At 42.1% G+C, this 22,687-nt stretch overlaps 1 protein-coding gene across 2 annotated transcripts in view; it reads right to left on the bottom strand.

Annotated features, from left to right (window-relative positions):
* Positions 1–2,692: 2,692 nt before the first annotated feature.
* The window catches only part of TRIQK (triple QxxK/R motif containing), a 187,434-nt gene continuing 167,439 nt past the window's right edge, over positions 2,693–22,687 (bottom strand). For both annotated transcript variants that reach the window (XM_073550495.1, XM_073550496.1), the window contains exon 5: positions 2,693–3,233. In XM_073550495.1, coding sequence (XP_073406596.1) covers positions 3,123–3,233 — 111 coding nt within the window. In that variant the 3' untranslated portion in view covers positions 2,693–3,122. The remainder of the gene's footprint in view (positions 3,234–22,687) is intronic.

The following is a 22,687-nucleotide window of genomic DNA, read 5'->3' as shown; positions in this document are numbered from 1 at the left end:
TTAGGCAGAATGGATAGTCAGGACGTAGCAATAGATCAGAAAACCAGAACGGCAATAGACAGTACAATAGGGACAAACTGTAATGGAGTAACGATAGCCAAGCCAGGAGGTCAGAACCAGAAAAGACAATACCAAAACGAGAGACGGAGTACAGAGTGAGGGGACAGACCGGGTCATACACGGGAAGCAAACAAGCAATGCAGTGCACACGCACACCAGGGGGGTCAGACACACAATCAGAACAACAGTATAGCTGACAGAGAACCCTGGTAAAGAGTGAGTATAAATACCCCTCCCAGATCCAGAAAGAGGCCACGTACACTTAACCCTGTGAGTGCAGGGCAAGAACACTGTCCAAACCATGACAACACCTTTTGGTACATCCTAACAGATGAATCTTGGCAACACCACACAAGATGTACCTAAAATTATGATCCCAATTTTACATCACAATTTTTGGCCTTTGTAAAAGCCATTTAAATGGTTATGCTTGCCCATTTTTTTTTATTCCAATACATCTTTAGGAAAACACCTTGATTGCATATTAAAATTATAATCTGGTCAGTAAAGATAACCTTTATAGGGACTTTGTTGATCCATGTTAATTTTTAACTTTGTCTGTAAGATCTTGCAAAACAGAATACTACTACGGGAATTTGTTTTTTAAAAAAAGCTACCAATTATGAGATTTTGTAATTGGGCAACAAATTTATTATTACCATATATACTGAGTATAAGCAGAGAGTTTTTTACATTTTTTTGTGCTGAAAACGCCCCCCTCGGCTTATATTCGAGTGATGGTCCAGAAGATGGAGGGGGAGCAGTAGCGGCAGAGCAGCAGGTCACAGAAGGTCGGAGCCAGCTGCTGTGGTTAAATCCTGTGCCCGCTGTTAAAGAGAAATTAATATTCATTACTCGTAAGTAACAAGCACACGTAACTGCCTGGCAGCTGCGGCTGACACTACGCGCGCTACTTTATCGCAATTAATACTCACTGCCCTCCACGCACATAGTCCCGGCGTGGGGTGCAGTGAGTATTCTGGCAGCGGTGCTCTGCTTGTAAGCAGCGCATGACATCGCTGACATGCGCTGTTTACAAGCATAAAGCAGCTGCTGGCACCGGAACAAGCTGCTGCATGGGAGCGGAGGAAGGCAAGTAGGATGGTTTATTTCTTTTTTATGTTTTTTGATGGGGGCCATGCATACCAGGATGGGGATGAGGAGCCATGCACACCAGGATAGGGATGAGTCATGCATACCAGGATAGGGATGAGGAGGCCATGCATACCAGGATAGGGATGAGGCAGCCATACATACCAGGATAGGGATGAGGCCATGCATACCAGGATAGGGGTGAGCAGTCATGCATACCAGGATAGGGATGAGCCATGCATACCAGGATAGGTATGAGGAGTCATGCATACTAGGATAGGTATGAGTAGTCATGCATACAAGGATAGGGATGAGGCCATGCATACCAGGATATGGATGAGGAGCCCGTGCATACCAGGATAGGGATGAGGAGCCCGTGCATACCAGGATAGGGATGAGGAGCCCGTGCATACCAGGATAGGGATGAGGAGCCCGTGCATACCAGGATAGGGATGATGAGCCATGCATACCAGGATAGGGATGATGAGCCATGCATACTAGGATAGGGATGAGGAGGCCATGCATACCAGGATAGGGATGAGGAGGCCATGCATACCAGGATAGGGATGAGTAGCCTGTGCATACCAGGATAGGGATGAGGAGCCCGTGCATACCAGGATAGGGATGAGGAGCCCGTGCATACCAGGATAGGGATGAGGAGCCATGCATACCAGGATAGGGGTGAGGAGTCATGCATACCAGGATAGGGATGAGGAGTCATGCATACCAGGATAGGGATGAGGAGCCCGTGCATACCAGGATAGGGATGAGGAGACAATGCATTCTCGGCTTATACTCTAGTCAATAAGTTTTTCCTGTTTTTTTGTGGTAAAATTAGGTGCCTCAGCTTATACTCAGGTCAGCTTATACTCGAATATATACAGTATCTTCCATTTTTTTTCTTGAGGTACATAAACATGAATGAAGCCAATGACTAGTTTTGAACCTATTGCATATCATTCTTTAGCTTCTTTAACTATTTTTCTTTGCTGTCTGGTCTTCTTTCTGATAATGTAATTTCGAGACCTTGTGTTAAACAAATTTGAAAGGTTTTTTTTTTTCTTATGTTATAAGTTTATTCATAAATGATGATCTTGAAACTATTGTACTATGTTCTCTCATTAAGACATTTTCCTGTTTCTATGGCATAGACCTTGATGTTTGTCATCTCTTTTTTCATTGATATTTTGGCGATTATAATATAAGGAAAATATGTAGAATAAAACTAAAAGATGAATATAGAGGATCTCTACACCGACACATTGTGTTCCTCTATATTTTTGCTACGAGATTACTATCTTTTCCTCAAAGCACGACCACTTTTACCGGAGGGTGCCAGCTTTCTGCTGCCTATAATAAAACTAAAGATGCAATTCATCCCCTTCTTGTATTAATCAAATAAAATAATCCACTTAACGAGATATAATTTTACATTCTCGAAGAGTGTATGAAATCACATCAGCCAGCAAGTTGTATCCCTTGGCACAGATGTTTCAGAAATATTGCACGACACACACACAACACAAAAGTGGCATGCAAATGAAGATTTCAATATGTTTAATGTGTTCAATACAAAAATTGCATCATTTAAAAAAAAAAAAAATAATAATTTTTATCAAAAATACCCAGATTTAAAATTTTTGCCTTCATCAGTTTCATGATATTGTTAATGATATTGAAATTTACAAATCAACATATTAGGCACACATCCAGTAAAAACTGGAAAAAAAATTTGTTTTTCCCAAAAGAGATGTCTGTATCTAATACATAATCAACAATTCATATGCCGGATAACGATTCAGATCAGGAATGTTTAATTATGAGTGCCTTAAGACTTTGTATATTGTTCCTCATTATCATTATGGTAGAAATGGAATGTAACATCTTTGACGGATATAGCACATAATGTATTCTTAGATGCTCCGGGTTCGCCAATGCAAAAATCACAGCATTGAGGCGGCTGGCACAGACTAGTCTGCCGAGTCTTCTCCCAGTTCCACAGTCGGAGCTAAATTATAATAAAACAGGGCATAGAAGGCCAGAAGAAGCGCCATGATGGCCACAGCAATGAGGAACACCTCCTAAATGCAAAAGATACAAGAACAAAGGTTACGATACTTGATTTTTATGCCCTCCCCCATCAATTTGACATGTGTATGGTGGCTTAGTGGTTGGTTCTGTTTCCTTTCAACAATGGAGTCATGAGTTTGAACATGGCAATGAAGTTTCTTTTATGCTATGTGCATACATATGTGTTGGCTCTTAAAGGAGCACTCCGCCCTTCAGCAAGTGGTGGTTTTAATTTCAGCAGGATCCTACCTACCCATAGATATTATTATTTATTGTTATAGCGCCATTTATTCCATGGCGCTTTACATGTGAATACAGGCTTTTGAGAGAGGTAACCGCATTTACCCAGGAATTCAGACTTAAGCCTAAAGCCCCCGCCTCACATAGCGAGATCGCTGTTGCGTCACCGATTTTGTGACGCAACAGCGATCTTGCTATGTGTCACGTAGTGGCGATCGGGCCCCTGCTGGATATCGCTGATCGTGCTCGAATGTCCTGGGCCATTTTTTGATCGCTGGTGTCCCACTGGCCAGCATGCATCGCTGTGTTTGACAGGGACAACGACGAATGACCTCAATACTACATGTCTGAGAGACAGGGTCACAACGACCATCATATCGTTCCGTATTGTTGCGTCGCTGGTGAGATCTGTTTGACATCTCACCAGCGACCTTGTAGCGACGCACCAGCGATCCCTACTAGGTCATATCATTGTCAGGATCGCTGGTGCATCGCCAAGTGTGACGGTACGCTTAGAGAGATAATCACACTAGATACGTAGGGTACCAGCAGCGTGAGACCACTTTGTTGTTTGGTTGCTGGGCATACATGAATTGTCCAAATTATGTGCTAAGCATCTCAATTTTTTCTTATTATCCAGAGCAGATTGCTTTTCCTATTTCATATATTCCATATCTACATGCTTTAGCACCAGAGTGCAACTTTTTTGTATATGTGCCTACAGTCCTTTTGTGAAGTCTCTAGAGCGAAAACTAAGCGAAAATTCAATGTTTGAGGAGTTGTGAGATATAGGAGGAGGATTTAGAGAGCTTCTGCTCAGTTTTTACTCATTTTCTGCTCCAAAACCTCCATGTTCACATAGCACAAATTAAAGGTATGTTTTTCGGACTGTAATTTACTGTAATTTTTCGCACAAGTTTCACATGCAGTACCTACAGACAGATGGACAAAAGTGACAGGACTGCAGGATCAGACTACACAGGTTAAAATAGAAGCTGAAGATACCAAACGGGCAAAGAGTATTTACAAAAAGTTCATTCATTTTTCATTTTAGATCCATGGGAGCATTAAATGACAACAGCTAATATGCCTTTAAACTGGGAAGAGTCAACTTTCGGCACTAATGAGCCTGATCTATATGCCCCAATCTAGAATATCAATGATCTTCAGAGAGTAAAGTTAGAAGAAGCTTAGTTACAAAAGCAATGGATCATTCCTTCTTTATTAAAGAGGACCTATTGTCGTGGAAAAGTAGCCATTTTTTTATCTTATATTATTCCCACAGTTTCCCCTTAGTATTCAATGTTTTTAAATTTTTTTTTCTTTAAATTCAACATTATTTATAGAGATATGTGGGGCACTTCATCAAAGCTTTTTTTTTTGCCAGATCTCTGGAGAAAAAAAGCTTTTCAAAAGTCACAATTTTTTTTTTTGTGAGGTTGCACAGAAAATTTTTACTTCTGGCGTTTTCATGCCATTCTTGCCTCAACTTCGACAAAGTGTGCAAACCTGGGGCAGGATAGGAGCGTGAGGACTCCCGCTTGTCAAATTCATGACTAGCGGCAGTATTCGCTATGCCACAAATTCTACTCCTACAGGGCAGTAAACAAAAAGAACAAAGCCAGTCACTAAGTCCAAAAGAGGATAAAAAATATCATTTATTGAACAATTTTATATTAAAAGCCAGACTAACTGCAAAGGTAAGGCTAAACGGTGGAAATAGATGCATTCCAAAAATTGCCCAAGGAGGACTAGACCCATGTGCAGGAGAACACTCATAGAACATGAATCGAGGTGTTGCTAAATATAGCACACAATATGTGTATATAGGTGGAAAGCATATTAAGTACTAAGACTACAGTGGTCATCCCTCTAGCATAGTTTATACACCATGGGTAAAACACACAGGTCCCACAAAGGGAATACCCCCATGGCACATGATAAAAGGGAAGAATCCACCTAAAGAGAAGTAAAGATATAAAGCCTCAAAACATACCCTTAGAAGAGTGAAATGCTGCACAGGATCAGTCCGCCTACCCCGACGCGCGTTTCGGCCAGTAACGCCTTCCTCAAGGGTGCTATATTTAGCAACACCTCGACTCATGTTCTATGAGTGTTCTCCTGCACATGGGTCTAATCCTCCTTGGGCAATTTTTGGAATGCATCTATTTCCACCGTTTAGCCTTACCTTTGCAGTTAGTCTGTCTTTTAATATAAAATTGTTCAATAAATGATATTTTTTATCCTCTTTTGGACTTAGTGACTGCCTTTGTTCTTTTTGTTTGCTATGTTTAATGCAGTTGTTCAACATTTGTCCTATTTGTGGGTAATAATCTATACTTATATTTTGATACTATTAGAATATGCCCACTATGTTCATCCGAAACTTTGTTCCTACAGGGCAGTGAAGATTTGTGGCGACGTGCACAACACTACACGTCTCACTTGGTTCATCAAGAGGCATGTGTATCTTAATAAATCAGATTTGTATGCTCCAACACAGCCTCTTCATCAAGCCCCTCACATGGGCTTTTTTATTTTATGATAATTTTTATGGCCTTTACTAAGAGGGGGCATTGCTGACTGGGTAAAAATGCAGGGCATCCTGAAGACACACCCCAGATCATCCTTTGAGCCCATCCTCTTGTAAAGACTAGAAAAAGTAACATTAAATAAGAAAGGTCAATATCTCTGGAACCATATGGCAGATTTGGACAAATTAAAAATTGTTGATTACTCAGGGGAGCAGCAAAAATAAAGTACCGTAAGTAAAAACTGTGCACTTTTTTTGGATCTGGTGACAAGTCCTCTTTAAAACGGTCATATTTGTATGAGTTCTGAAAAAAAGCCATTATGAAGATGTGATAGATTTTAATTGGTTTCCTATAACAAGAGGGTGCATGTGGTCAGGTGCTGACTAGACATGCAGTCTTGCTCATTTCCCTCTCCGTGAGTGGCACTATAACACCCCGGCAGCAGGCGCACTGTCTGGGTGTTATGTTTGACACCAATCTCTCCTTCACATCCCATATACAATCTCTTGCCGCTTACACCTAAAGAACATCTCTAGAATCCGCCCTTTTCTCACCATGGAAACAAAAACCCTCACTGTAGCATTGATCCACTCCCGCCTGGATTACTGCAACGCTCTATTAATTGGCCTCCCCGTTACTCGACTATCCCCTCTCCAGTCCATACTTAATGCAGCAGCCAGGGTCATCTATCTGGCTATTCGGTACTGGGAATGCGTCTGCCCTTCGCCAGTCCTTACATTGGCTGCCCATTCATTATAGGATCCAATTCAAAAGTGCTTGTTCTCACCCACAAAGCTCTCCACAGTGCAGCACCCCCCTACTTCTCCTCCCTCATTTCTGTCTATCGGTCTAACCGACCGCTGCGCTCTGCAAACAACTTTCGACTAACCTCTGCACTAATCCGTACCTCCCACTCCCGACTGCAAGACTTCTTCCGCATTGCACCAATCCTCTGGAATGCTCTACCCCTAGAAAATAGGACTATCCACAATTTGCATAGTTTTAGGTGCTCCCTCAAAACACATCTATTCAGAGCAGCCTATCACGTTCACTAATCAGTCATTTTAGGTGTATGTGCGCGTGTAGCCCATTCACTATCTCCATCCATCCCTCACTCCCTCAAGATGGCTGGACCGTCATTGTAAATACATCATTGTAAATACACACCTGTACTCTGTACTCTGTATCCCCCCCCCCCCATTGTAGATTGTAAGCTCTCACGAGCAGGGTCATCTTATTTTGCTTTAATTATTGTATTGTTAACGTTGTTACTTATGACTTGTGTTTTGAAACTGTTAAACTGTAAAGCGCTGCGGAATATGTTGGCGCTATATAAATAAAGATTATTATTATTGACTGAGGCAAGACACATCTAGTCGTGGCCGGAACTATGCAAAAAGTTTACTTTGTGGTCACTTGACAGACCACTCAGTGCCAGAAAATCCTCACATTGTGCAGTGAACGCATTGTTAATGTGACTGCAGACTTATAACCCAAGTTAAGCTTGTGTTGTATTAAGTACTGGTGGAGTAAAATGCTTAGCAGGTTGCAGCAAACTAGACATTTCTTCATTCATACGCCATCCATAGCTTACAATATTTTTGGCAACATGGTGAATGCTGCCAATAAAGCTGACATATTAGCCATATCCTTTATTCAAGAGACTTTGGGACACAATTTTGACAGGATTTCCTTTGCTTAGTAGTTCTGCCTTATCTCTAGTATTCATAGTGGTCCCAGTTTTTCCACCATATGTAAGAAGGACTGGAGCTCCACACTTAATGTGCATCCACAAGATTTAATCACTAGTTGCGAAACAGTACTGCCAAAAATGGCAAACGACGTTTGCTAGCGGATAACAGATCTTTCAGGAGGGGAGTCAAAAGGGAATTTTAAGAGTATGTAGCAACTGTGGTAGATCGGCTCACTTGGCTGCCCACAGAGGTAGACACAGGAACACTGTCTCTTTAAATCTTCCACAGGTTTATTAAAGGGTACTGCACAAACCAGTGGAACATTAGCAAAACTAACACAGCCTTCCTTTCTGGCCTAACGTGAAAATAAAAACAAAATGTATGGCACAGTCCGTGTTGCAGCGGGCGGGCGCTCAGGAACGAACAAAAAAAGTTCAGCTTTCCTTAACATGAAAAACACAGCTCTAGATCTTACACCTCCAGACAAACCCAACACTGAATGAGCCAGAAGACTGTATTTATCCACTGGACTCCACCCACTCTGCAGCTGTTCAATCAACCTAGCTCTAAACATGGCTGATTAACCCCTCTCAGCACTTAGTGTGCTGGAGCGTTTTCCTGGGTTCATATCAACTGCAGTGATACATTTCCCCTCCAGTACTTTTCAAGTGACTGTCACACAACTTAAAAAAAAATAATAATTAAGATGGCCAGTGTTCTTTAACAATGTAAAATGATATACAAGGTATTTTGAGGTTTTGAAAATATCTGAATTCCCCTTTAATGAATAGAATAAATGTTAAGGAATGTGTATAATTACTAAATTTTTGTGATATTTTAAATGGACAGAGTTTAAAAAAGTCACTTTTTAATGTTTTGGGTTTTTTATAGTTTTTTTTTTTTTTTTTTAATTCCATCTGACATCTCGGGAAAAAAAAAAAAAAAAAAGCAGAAAAGGAAGAGAAAAAGAACAACCCAACAACCTTCAAAACATCATTTGCAGTTTAACCAGGAAAGATAAAAAAAAAAAAAGAGGCGATGAATAATTCATGGCATTTGTTTATGTTCTGCTGGGATTTTCTACCTGGCTGTTCATGTTTTAGTGCTAATGGCATAAATTTGTTCAAAACATTCCAACTGTAACATACGTTTCTCTGAGGCATCGTCTTGATTTTGCATTGTGACAAGTTTTCGATAATTTCACTATTTATATTGCCCTTGTGTGAAATAAATGCACAGTTGCATTAAAGAAGCAAATTATGAATATTTACTTAAAATTAGCAAAAAAAATACAAACAAGCCACAAACGATTAAAAACAGCTTAACGTAGAGGGAGAAATGCGTGCTTCCATTGCAACTAGGACACTTTTTATATAATGCAGGTTTCATTTATTCTCTTTTTATACACAGCTGTTCTTCCAGGCCCATCTGGACACACAGCTACTAATCTTAAGAGGATGTAATAAGCAAGTGACACACAACTGTAGGAGCCATCTGCTTGAGAGAATGGACAGCAGACCCGTACAGCGCACTTACTATTCTCAACCCACATAATGACTGTCAGAATAGCTACGTGATACAGTGTGTACAGATGTGTTTTCTTAATATTCAGACAAATGCTTTTTTTTCCCTGCTTTTTCAAACTTTTACATGACAGCAGAAAAGAAATATTCCCATCCACCACAGCAATAATTTAAGGCTGGCAAAATTCATACTAGCCTGGAAAAGGACAGAGAGAGAAAGGAGAGAGAGAGAGAGAGAAGAGAGAGGGAAAGAGGAGAGAGAGAGAGAGAGAAGAGAGAGGGAAAGAGGAGAGAGAGAGAGAGAAGAGAGAGGGAAAGAGGAGAGAGAGAGAGGGAAAGAGGAGAGAGAGAGAGGGAAAGAGGAGAGAGAGAGAGGGAAAGAGGAGAGAGAGAGAGGGAAAGAGGAGAGAGAGAGAGGGAAAGAGGAGAGAGAGAGAGGGAAAGAGGAGAGAGAGCGAAAGAGGAGAGAGAGAGAGCGAAAGAGGAGAGAGAGAGCGAAAGAGGAGAGAGAGAGAGCGAAAGAGAGGGAGATGGAGAGGGAGAGAAAGAGGAAAGAGGAGAGAGAGAGAAAGAGGAGATAGAGAGAGAGAAAGAGAGAGAAAGAGAAAGAGGGAGAGAGAAAGAGAAAGAGTGAGAGAGAAAGAGGAGAAAGAGGGAGAGAGAAAGAGGAGAAAGAGGGAGAGAGAAAGAGGAGAAAGAGGGAGAGAGAAAGAGGAGAAAGAGGGAGAGAGAAAGAGGAGAAAGAGGAGCGAGAGAGAGAAAGAGGAGAGAGAGAGCGAAAGAGGAGAGAGAGAGGAGAGAGAAAGGAGAGAGAGAAAGAAAGAAGAGAGAGAAAGGACAGAGGGAGAGAGAGAGGAGAGAGAGAGGAGAGAGAGAAGAGAGAGAGGAGAGAGAGAAGAGAGAAAGGAGAGAGAGAAAGAAAGGAGAGAGAGAGAAAGAAAGGAGAGAGAGAGAAAGGAGAGAGAGTGAAAGAAAGGAGAGAGAGAGAGAGAGAGAGAGAGAGAGAGAAAGAAAGAAAGGAGAGAGAGAGAGAGAGAGAGAAAGGAGAGAGAGTTTTCGGCACTCCCGGAACGGTATTTCATGGTTAAAATGCTTCCCGGAGTAAAGCTTCCGGGCATGCGCACTACAAAATAGCGGACCGTCAAGGAAAAAAAACGTTGCAGGGTCCGTCTCATCCGCCCAGGAGACGCTAAAATCTTGGCAGATCCGTCAAAACGGGTGGGATGGACGACCGTCAGTCAAGATTCGCCAATAATGCAAGTCTATGGGGGGAAAAAACGGATCCGCCCCTTTTTTGGCGGATCCGTTTTTTAAAAAAATTGGCGGATTTTGACTGACGTCAAAAAACGGAAGTGTGAAACAGTCCTAAGCCACCTCACCAACGTCACAGTATACCCATCTAGGAACAGTCCTATCTAATGTATTTAAAACCTGATCATGTGAACAGTACCTATATGAGCAGGATTCAGAAAGACGCTTCCTGATGTGGGCACGCAGTGAAAGACGTCTCTATGTGCATGTCACACAAGAGAGGGGTGGGAATCTCCCAAACCTTGCACAAGCAAGAAACTAATAGATTAAAAACAAATGTGACATGCACAAAAGTGAACAGGTCAGATGGACAGTGTTCAGTACTTGCTGTCTACTGTTATATATTTTTTACAACATAGTATTTTTGCACGTTTGTCATACTGTGTTTCTTCTTTGTGCTTCAGTCTTTGGGTGGTGTGAACACTGTCCAACCGACCTGTTCACTTTTGTGCATGTCACATGTGATTTTAATCTATTAGTTTCTTGCTTGTGCAAGGTTTGGGAGATTCCCACCCCTCTCTTGTGTGACATGCACATATAGAGCCATCTTACACAGCGTGCCCACATCAGGAAGCATCTTTCTGAATCCAGCTCATATAGGTACTGTTCACATGATCAGGTTTTAAATACATTAGATAGGACTGTTCCTAGATGGGTATACCGTGACATTGGTGGGGTGGCTTAGCATACACTTTTTGCAAAAAACGAATCAACTATATACCCGGTTTTGGTTATTATATTTTTACTAGCACTTGCTGTCTACTGTTATATATTTTTTACAACAGTATTTTTGCACGTTTGTCACACTATGTTTCTTCTTTGTGTTTCTGGCAAAATTCATAGTAGAGTCTTGGGACATGTTCACACTGTCCAAACCACCAATAACATGTTAAGGCATGTCATTTTTTTTTATTACATTAATGCAATTGACAAAATAGGAAACTTTGTGAAAACTGCTGAAGAAAAATCTCCAATGTGTACTAAACTAGGGTATAGTATAGCTACCTTGCAGATTTGTCCTGTGGGTTCAGACCTCAGATAAAGCCTGTGTAGTTTGAACTTGCCACCATGTGTCACCCCCTTACATCTACTACGCGTATTTCCAATTTGAAGTCTATATTTACACAGGGTTTGTTTGTAGTCTGTAACCATGGAGACATGAAAAAGTATTTTTTTTTTTAAATTTAGCAACAAAAGTGTAATTAAAAACTGGTCGGCATGAGGTTTCAGCTTTTGTAACGTAATATTCAGTAATTATTTAAGCAAATGCAATTTAAAGGGACTCTGTCAACCCAGAATGATTGTTCACAAGCTAAGTAGAGGTGCTTGATGCACCATGGCGGTGCCAATCATTTACGAGCATGTTCCTACCTACCATAATTCATTTCCATCCATCTCCGCTCTTCTATGTGTCTATGAAGCCAGAGCTGTCAAAAGAAGCAGGTAGGAAGGTGTACTAAAATTTTGTCCACTCTGATGAACCGAGCGCCTATGCTGACAGAGTCCCTTTAATCCTTTCTAGCACTGTGAGTCAAAGTAATTCCTGCAACATGGGCTTTGGAGCCATTGCCCTTCTATCAGCAGCAGGTGTGAGCTGTAACAAACTGCTGCAGAAGACCGGATCGGCTATACCCAAGCTGGTTAACATCTTGGCTATTGCACGCAGTAGGCTTTACATAGGGAGGGAAAAACCTACCGCACCACTGCAATGAAATGATTAAAACATAAAGACAGACAAAAAACACTGCAATAGTGAAGTATCACACTGTATTGTAAAAGCGATGAAACAACTAAGTTTTAGTCCCAAAAAAGGAACATAAAAATAAACTGATTACACATAAAGTGGCGGCTCTACGCCAATTTCTCGTTGCCGATTGGGAATGGGAAGAATGGGTGACTTGGGATGCCGACAGTGAAGATTGAGGGGTGCCAATGACAGAACATTCAGAAGAAAAAAAGATACATATTTTTTTTTCAGACACATTAAACTTACCGTAAACTAAAACTCTGCAAAGTAGAGAGATGTTATGGTTCTTTCTACATGGGTAAAAGTTTGGAGTTTTTATTTGTTTCACTACAAAGGCAGGCGTTTTATTTAGCCTTCTTTCTGCATTACTAAATTTAGTTTACAAATTAGAAATCATTAGGTGCGACAAACATTAAATAATAAATAAGGAACATCTGCAAGGTGACAAGATAAAATTTAAAAGCATCCATCCAGTGAAAAAAAGGTGCCCTTGTTTTGTGAATCCTGTCTGTACTGTAGACCTTTTCCTTGAATTCAAGAGCAGAAAGTTATTTACCATGGTGTAAATACAACAAAGTTGCACTTTGATCTGTAAAAGCCTCATAGCTCCCATTAGAATTCCTTATCTAAAGGTACTGTCACACTTAGCGATGTACCAGCGATCCCGACCAGTGATATGACACGGTCAGGATCGCTGGTGCATCGCTAAGTGGTCGCTAGTGAGCTGCCACACAGGCAGATCTCACCAGCCACATCGCAGGGGTCGGGGGTCGCTACTTACCTGTCACACTAGGCGATCCTGCGTCCTCCCGCCCGGCTCCACGCTCGTCACTCGTCTCTCCACAGGAAGCCCCAGCAGGAAGCTGTCGACGAGAAACGGTCCAGCGATAACGCGCGATCAGCGATAACCAGCGGGGGAGCGGTCGGAGGCAAGTATCAGACATAGCGATATCGCTATAACGTCACAAAAACCAGTGACGTTATAGCGATATTGCTAGCGATATCGCTTAGTGTGACAGGTCCTTAACTCTACTCCATTCACTTCTATCACACAATCCTCAGAGGACTGCCTGCATAAATCAATGCAAATGCTGCTGAGCTGGCAAGTTCACTCTGCATGAAACTGGTGTAAGTTACCTTACTGGTATATCTATATCTCACTAGGGGTAGAGGGGCCAATTCCACCTCTAAAGAGACATGCTGCTCCTGCCAGATACATAAAAGTAGGAGTGTATTATGATGAGCTACTGATATTCTTGCATTGATGCCTTCTTCCATCTGTGTCCGCCCACGAGGGCGTTTGTAATTGAAGTCTCGCCCTACTCTATTCGACACTAAATCACTTTTGAGGGGGATGCATTTTCAAATGTTTCATATAAACATCAGCAGCCATATATATATATATATATATATATATATATATATATATATACACATACACACACAGTGGGGCAAAAAAGTATTTAGTCAGTCAGCAATAGTGCAAGTTCCACCACTTAAAAAGATGAGAGGCGTCTGTAATTTACATCATAGGTAGACCTCAACTATGGGAGACAAACTGAGAAAAAAAAATCCAGAAAATCACATTGTCTGTTTTTTTTTCATTTTATTTGCATATTATGGTGGAAAATAAGTATTTGGTCAGAAACAAAATTTAATCTCAATACTTTGTGATATATCCTTTGTTGGCAATGACAGAGGTCAAACGTTTTCTGTAAGTCTTCACAAGGTTGCCACACACTGTTGTTGGTATGTTGGTCCATTCCTCCATGCAGATCTCCTCTAGAGCAGTGATGTTTTTGGCTTTTCACTTGGCAACATGGACTTTCAACTCCCTCCAAAGGTTTTCTATAGGGTTGAGATCTGGAGACTGGCTAGGCCACTCCAGGACCTTGAAATGCTTCTTACGAAGCCACTCCTTCGTTGCCCTGGCGGTGTGCTTTGGATCATTGTCATGTTGAAAGACCCAGCCACGTTTCATATTCAATGCCCTTGCTGATGGAAGGAGGTTTGCACTCAAAATCTCACGATACATGGCCCCATTCATTCTTTCATGTACCCAGATCAGTCATCCTGGCCCCTTTGCAGAGAAACAGCCCCAAAGCATGATGTTTCCACCACCATGCTTTACAGTAGGTATGGTGTTTGATGGATGCAACTCAGTATTCTTTTTCCTCCAAACACGACAAGTTGTGTTTCTACCAAACAGTTCCAGTTTGGTTTCATCAGACCATAGGACATTCTCCCAAAACTCCTCTGGATCATCCAAATGCTCTCTAGCAAACTTCAGACGGGCCCGGACATGTACAGGCTTAAGCAGTGGGACACGTCTGGCACTGCAGGATCTGAGTCCATGGTGGCGTAGTGTGTTACTTATGGTAGGCCTTGTTACATTGGTCCCAGCTCTCTGCAGTTCATTCACTAGGTCCCCCCGCGTGGTTCTGGGATTTTTGCTCACCGTTCTTGTGATCATTCTGACCCCACGGGGTGGGATTTTGCGTGGAGCACCAGATCGAGGGAGATTATCAGTGGTCTTGTATGTCTTCCATTTTCTAATTATTGCTCCCACAGTTGATTTCTTCACTCCAAGCTGGTTGGCTATTGCAGATTCAGTCTTCCCAGCCTGGTGCAGGGCTACAATTTTGTTTCTGGTGTCCTTTGACAGCTCTTTGGTCTTCACCATAGTGGAGTTTGGAGTCAGACTGTTTGAGGGTGTGCACAGGTGTCTTTTTATACTGATAACAAGTTTAAACAGGTGCAATTACTACAGGTAATGAGTGGAGGAAAGAGGAGACTCTTAAAGAAGAAGTTACAGGTCTGTGAGAGCCAGAAATCTTGATTGCTTGTTTCTGACCAAATACTTATTTTCCACCATAATATGCAAATAAAATGAAAAAAAAACAGACAATGTGATTTTCTGGATTTTTTTTTCTGTTTGCCTCCCATAGTTGAGGTCTACCTATGATGTAAATTACAGACGCCTCTCATCTTTTTAAGTGGTGGAACTTGCACTATTGCTGACTGACTAAATACTTTTTTGCCCCACTGTATGTATGTATATATATATATATATATATATATATATATATATTTTTTTTTTTATAGTTGTAGATTAGAATTTACACACCAGGAAAACGAACCAACACAAGAGAAGTACATTGGGGAAGTATTTGATACACTTCCGGTGTTGCAGCTTTTCCCCACCTACAAAGAATGGAGAGGTCTGTAATTTTTTATTGTTGGAATACTTCAACTGTGAGAGAGAATCTTAAAAAAAAATCCAGAAAATTACATTGTAAGGTTTTTACATAATTAATAAACATTTTATTGCATGAAATAAGTATTTGATACAATAGAAAAACAGAACTTAATATTTGGTACAGAAACCTTTGTTTCTAATTACAGAGGTCAGACGTTTCCTGCATTTCTTGACCAAGTTTGCACACACTGCAGCAGGGACTTTGGCCCACTCCTCCATACAGATCATCTCCAGATCCTTCAGATTTTGGGGCTGTCGCTGGACAACATTGAGTTTCAGCTGCCTCCAAATATTTTTTATTGGGCTCAGGTCTGGAGACTGGCTAGGCCACTCCAGCACCTTGAAATGCTTCTTACGGAGCCACTCCTTAGTTGCCATGGCTATGTTTAAGACCCAGTCATGACCCATATTCAATGCTGTTACTGAGGGAAGGAGTTTGTTGTCCAAAATCTTGGGATACATGACCCCATCCATCCTCCCTTCAATACAGAGCAGTTGTCCTGTCCCCTTTGCAGAAAAGCAACCCCAAAGTATTGTTTATCCCCATGCTTAACTGTTGTGACCTTGTTCTTGGGGTTGTTCGGGTTTTCTTGGGATCCTTCTTCCTGGTCCAAACACTGCGAGAGAAGTTGTTACCAAAAAGTTCTATTTTGGTCTCATCTGACTGCATGACCTTCTCCCATATCTCCTCTGGATCTTCCAGATGGTCATTGACGAACTTCAAATAGGCCTGAAAATGTGCTGGCGTGAGCAGGAGGATCTTGTGTTCCCTGCAGTTACTTATGGTAATGTTTGAGACTATGGTCCCAGCTCGCTTCATGTCATTGACCAGGTCCTCCTGTGTAGTTCTGGGCTGATTCTTGACCATTCTCAGAAACATCCATACTCAACAAGGCAAAATCTTGTGGAGCACCCCACAAGGCCGGGGGAACTTGGTACCAGGCCTTTCAGGCTCTTTGAAGGGGAAAGTATGTCACGGTGGTGATGGTGACCCGGTCCGTGGCCCTGGGTGTCCAATAAAGAAGATGGAAGTTTAAATGAGGGGAAAGATGGTAGGATATTTAATAGGAAAAGGGGAATCGTGACACCACCCGTGGTACTCGGCAAGGGTAGCCGACGCTGCGATGTAGATCCTCTGGGACGGTGTTAAAGCAGCCAAGATGGTGAAGCTCTCCACGGGCAGAGCTGTGTCCCAGGGCAGTTAAGATGGTGCTTCTGAGCCGGTGACGGTGGTGGTGTATGCAGTGTATGGCAGGCGAGTTGTAAATGACTCCAAGGACAAAGTTAGGTGCAGTTTCTGGGTTTTTACTCACAAGTCTTGTGCACAAGATGACCCGCTTGGTACTGTGTCCTCCGAGAGAGGGGTCCGGCAAACTCCCAGGTATTTCAGGATCACCTGTTCAAGACTCCTCTTTGTGTTCTCCTCTCTAGGCCGTGTCTCTGCGCTGATCTCTCCCTTCCTTTCTGCCCTGTGCCTTCACAAGCAGTCCCAAGCCGGCAGCCACGGATCAAACCGGGCGACGTGGGTCAGGCCCCGGGGTCCTTTATCCATATTGCTGCCTTTTTGCAGAATGTTTGTGGTTGTGGCTGAGGCACTTAAAGTTACCTCAGCCTTTGGCTTTCTAGCTGAGCCTTGCAGTTCTCCACTAGCTTCAGGGGCCGGCTCCCTCACTCTGGCCTGGTCCTTCCTTTCCAGGATGCGGGCCCCACTTTTGGCTTTCGCACTAACCATGCCCCTAGGACCCCTTCCATTAGGAGCTTGGTCAAGATGTTCCTCTCTTCTCTGACCCTCAGTCCTCTCACGTCTATCCTGCTCTTACGCTGTCCTGTCACCGACTGACTAGTTTCTGGAAGGATCTCTTTACCTCAGAACTAGCTCCTCTCACCAACTGTCACCTTTCTCTCCCTGATTGGATGTCCTCAATCACTCCACTACCTAAGCTCCTCCCACTCTACCTACCTTCCACACTAACTCCCCAACACCATTTCCTAGCCAGTCTGCGATGAGGCCATCCTCCCAAAGGGTACACCCAGATGCCCTGACTAAACTAGTGTGTGTTGGGTGCAAGTGATGAGTCCTGGGTGGTGATCCCTCCTTACCTGAGGGTGGGATACCACACCTCTGGATGAGGTGCTGTACCTCTGTGGCAACTGGACCCTCCAGGGCGCCACACTTGCATGGGCCCTAGTCCGAGGAAAGTTGACAGTCATCTTATTTCTTCCATGTTCTAATAATGGTTGACTCCTCGCCAAGCTGCTTGCCTATTGTCCTGTAGCCCATCCCAGCCTTGTGCAGGTCTACAATTTTGTTCCTGGTGTCCTTAGACAGCTCTTTGGTCCCAGCCATGATGGAGAGGTTGAAGGGTGATTGATTGTGTCGACAGGTATATTTTATACAGGTAACAAGTTCAAACAGGTTCAATTAATGAGAGCAGAGTAAGAGGGCTCCTTAAATAAAAACTAACAGGTCTGTGAGAGCCAGAATTCTTGCTAGCTGGTAGGTGATCAAATACTTATTTCATGCAATAAAATTCAATATATCTATTTAAAAGTCATACAATGTGAATTTCTGGATTTTATTTTTAGATTCCGTCTCCCACAGTGTACCTACGATTAAAATTACAGACTTGTCCATTCTTTGTAGGTGGGAAAACTTGCAAAATCAGCAGTGTACCAAATTACTTATTTTCTCCACTATAGATCACTGTAGGTATGCTTTCCAGAAATCAGCTTACTTAGAGATGGATAGACAATTAGCACCCAACATGTAAGCTCCCATTTAATCTTAAGGTGCTATACAGTAAAATCAAGTACCTGGTAGATGTCTTGGCATGGTGTGCAAAGACATTGTAGGTATAGAAGATAGTTGTTCCCGTGTGAAAAATGGTAAAGTCATCTACATTTTGCAAATACAGTATGTCCATTAGTACTGATTTATCTAAGTGGATATACTATTCTCCCCTTGGAATAAATGTATCTGTTCCAATAAAAAAAGTGTTTTTGCTTATTTCTAGTTCTTTAATTTCCCATGCATCGCAATCACATGTTCTCATTAATGTCCAGTGCTGAAAAAAAAATAAAAAAAAAATGACACCGGCTGTCTCCGTGCAGTCCAATTGTTTGTAATTTGTAACATATGATTTCCCTATTATTTCACAGTTATCACAATGTTTACTACTTAATGTACTGTACAGTATTTGATGTCGTTAGCAGAGAGTTAATGCAGCCAGAGGCGCGGTGAATGTGAGAGATAAGCCGTGCTTCTTCCCATCTCGACATGGCAGGCTTGCAGATGTTCCAACCGTGAAGCTGCCACTCGTGATGCCAAACAACCTGCTGCTTTGATATCCATGTTGCCTATGCCAATGCATCCACAGGGGAAATGGTATAATGGCACACACTGGTTGATGATGGCAATCAATCTCAATTCTCTTTTTCTCTCCAAAACACACAAACTTGGATCGGACGTGATCTTGGAAGAACGCCACAGAATCTCCCAGAGCAACAGTGATTAAGGAAGAAAGAAAGATAAGAACTGCATTTGATTGCTTTCAAAATGCAAATGCGTCAGAGTTGCGAACAACCCATTCATGTCCAAAATCTGTACACAAGGTAATAGTCTTTATGCAGACACCTACATCTTATTAAAAATGTACAGCACATCCACAGTTATATACATTTTATCATAGGATTCTAAGAATAAAATTTAACATGAGAAGGGAGTTTGACAACATTAACACAATAAAATATTACCTAACCATTGTAAAAAGGCAAGAGTACCTCTAATTCTCACCATGGAACAACGATAAATATTCCCATATTTATCAATTTGGTCTAATTTTTAGACCGCAAACTCAGGCTAAAGAAAAAACAAAATTCGAATTCTGTATAGAGGTTGTAAGGCCTTAGGGTACAAGTCTGCAGTCAATATGTGACTGTAGACCTGTGAACCCTCACATTGCAAGCACTGCGGGCTCTGAGGATTCTCCGATGTCAAGAGCAGTGGATGTGGGGCCTCAAGTATGCAATCTGCATACATACATACATACATACATGTGCTGACTAGACATGTGCAACCTTGGTCGCCTGGTCCAGGGTTTCCAAACTCCAGTCCTCAAGGCCCACCAACAGGTCATGTTTTCAGGATTTCCGTAGTATTGCCCTGGTGATAATTGCATCACCTGTACAATACAAGGGAAATCCTGAAAACAATACCTTTTGGTGGGCCTTGAGAACTGGAGGTGGGGAACCTTGGTCTAGTCAGCATGTGATCGCATGTCTGCAAATTGCATACTTGTGGTCTTCATGCTCACTTCACACGGCACGGGGAATTGAGAGAGATATTTTCCAGCTCCAAAGTTCTGGTTCCAATTATTTTCTATGGGTTTCATGTTCAGGTTCAAGTTCGGGTACAGTTTTCATACCTGAACCAAAAACTTTGTATTATCCTTCGGTCGAGCACGACAATCCAGAACTTCCACTGTTAATGTCTCACTATACACAGAGAGGAAGAAAAGTAAGGCATGGAGGATGACCTCTTTCTGCAGAGAATGCCACAAGAGTGTGTGTGTGTGTGTGTGTGTGTGTGTTTAATATCGGACCACAATGGTTACAGCAACATGTAATTTTTCTCATCAACTTGTGAAAGACTTTTTTTTTTATAGCGCGACCTGTAAAAAAAAAAAAAAAAAAAAAACACTAAAAAAGTTTGAAACTATCCAAGATGAATGCTGGAGCCATAGTGCAATTCAGACGGTAATCCTACATACAGAGCACCAGGTAGTATATAACTATAACTAACACTGGGGAAACACAAGACAAACCTAAATCCTGCAAGGATTCAGCCACTGTTTGGTCCACTAACCAGGCCCTCAGATTGTACAATGGGCAGCCAGAAGAGCGCAATGCGCATGAAAGGATTGGCATCTCTGCCAGTGTCGCAACGTAGACAAGAGCAACAGTGACTTTCAAAGGAGAGCATCACTGTAGTGCACATAAAAGAATCTACTCTGTGAGCACGGTTATCGGAGTTGAACTAAAGTGGTTGGAACAATAGTATACATAATTTTTTTGAGATTGGCCCAATATGGGAATTTCTATATTGAAGCCATTTCTACTACTGATGAAAGAATAATGTCTTACCCGAGCATGCTCGGGTGTCATCCCAGTGTTTTCTGCCATTGAAGTATATTATGTTCGAGTCCCCACGGCTGCATGATTTGTGGCTGTTAGACACAACACATGCAGGGATTGCCTACTTTTTAGGGAATCCTCACACATGTTGGGGCTGTCTACCAGCCACAAATTATGCAACCACAGGGACTCAAAAATAATATACAACCACGATCAAGGTACTTGGATACCACCCAAGCGTGCTCGGATAAGACGATATCAGAGCACGTTTGCCTACCACTAATTTCTACTAAACTATTCGTGGATACAAGAAAGTAACTAAAATGTGGTACAACAATACTGATCATCTTAGTATAGGATATGTTTGCTGCAAACACTACTTTCTTGGACATTTTTGAGGCTTCATTAGACTCAGGCACAGGATTGGGTAAAAATTAACAGTATTTCTAGATGTGTCGCCAAGATACAAAAAGTTTAGGGATACTACTGGAATATACTAAAAAATACAAAAAATAGCTATGGTGCTTGTTCTTTCTTCCATGATTGAGGTTTCAAAATGGTAGCTAGTAGAGTTGAGCGACTTTGGTCGGATCGGGTTTCATGAAACAAAATTTGTTTCAGATGAAACTGGTCCGACTAGGGCAAAAAAAAGTCGGAGTTTCGTCCGAAACCTGACCCCAAGGCAAGTCAATGGGAAATAAAAGTCGGCATTGAGCGGATGACATTCATCCAAGCAGACACTTGAATGTTCAGGTCCGGCCGAACAGTTACAAAAAGTTAGGATACCAGAACAGTACCCGGACCAGTACCCCATTCACGTGAATGGAGGGCCCAAACATCCAGTGTTTGCCATGCTGTCATGTGCATGACAGAGTAGCAAATATCGCTTCTGAATGGCAGTGAAATCATCAGTTGTGATCGGAGGTATAAAGTTTACCTCCAATCACTGGTGTCAGCTGATGGGACTACTGCTCCCATCATACGACGCCTACTGCCACTAATAACAATGAGAGCAGGGGTTGCTGATGGGAGTATTCATTACCCGACTCCTGCGCTGTAAATAAATAAGAAAAAAAAACCGCCGTCGGTTCCCCTGTATTTTCTATAGCCAGCCAGGCAAAACTCACAGCTATCTGCTTCAGCAAGGCTGGTTATCAAGAATAGAGGGGTCCTCATGCTGTTTTTTTTTTTTTAAAGTCGGTGACATCAAGCCCACGGCTTAGTAATGGAGAGAGTTTTTCTCACGATGCTAATGGAGATCTCACCGAGGTCACCGCAGTTCAGCCGGACTGGGAACGCAGCCTCGGTGACAAATAAGTAACCTCAATGACATGACCATCAGTTACTGAGGCTGCGCTTGCAGCAGTTCAGTCACCAGGGGTTTTCAGCCTGGACGGTCGCATCTGGGCACCGTCCAGGTTGAAAACTATTTATACCCCAGACATGGATTACGGTGTGAGACAGAACGGAGAGGTAAGGAATATTGTGGTTTGTTATTTTAGTTTTGTTACAGAAGACAAGGGATTCGGTGGAATTAGGAGTTATATTCCCCTAACTTTGTTTGTCATTTTTAAATAAAAAAGTAAAAGTGTGTTTTGTTTTATTTCTAATAAAAGACATTATTCTGGCTGTGTCTTTATTTAGCATATAACTATAGGATTAGTAATGGATAGGTGTCCCTCTCCATTAGTAATTCGTGGGCTTGATGTCACCGGAGAACACAAAGGTGACATCAATCCCACAAATATTAACCCCACTTAACACCATTACAGGGCAAGTGGGAAGAGCCAGGAAAAGAGTCAGAATTGGCGCATATAATAGAAGTGCCTTTTCTGGGCAGCTACGGGCTGCTATTTTTAGACGGGGGGGCAATATCCATGGTCCCTTTACCAGCCTGAGAATACCAGCAATCCAGTGTCTGCTTTAGCGAGGCTGGTTGCCAATAATGGGTGGGACAACACGCTGTTTATTCAATTTAAATGATTAAAATATACAGCGTGGGGACCCCTCTATTTTTAATAACC

This window comes from Dendrobates tinctorius, unplaced genomic scaffold, assembly GCF_039654945.1.
Source record: "Dendrobates tinctorius isolate UK_male_01 unplaced genomic scaffold, ASM3965494v1 ptg000165l, whole genome shotgun sequence".
NCBI lineage: Eukaryota > Metazoa > Chordata > Amphibia > Anura > Dendrobatidae > Dendrobates > Dendrobates tinctorius.
The sequence above is the reverse complement of the archived record's forward strand: the minus strand, read 5'-3'. Positions and strand labels throughout refer to the sequence as shown.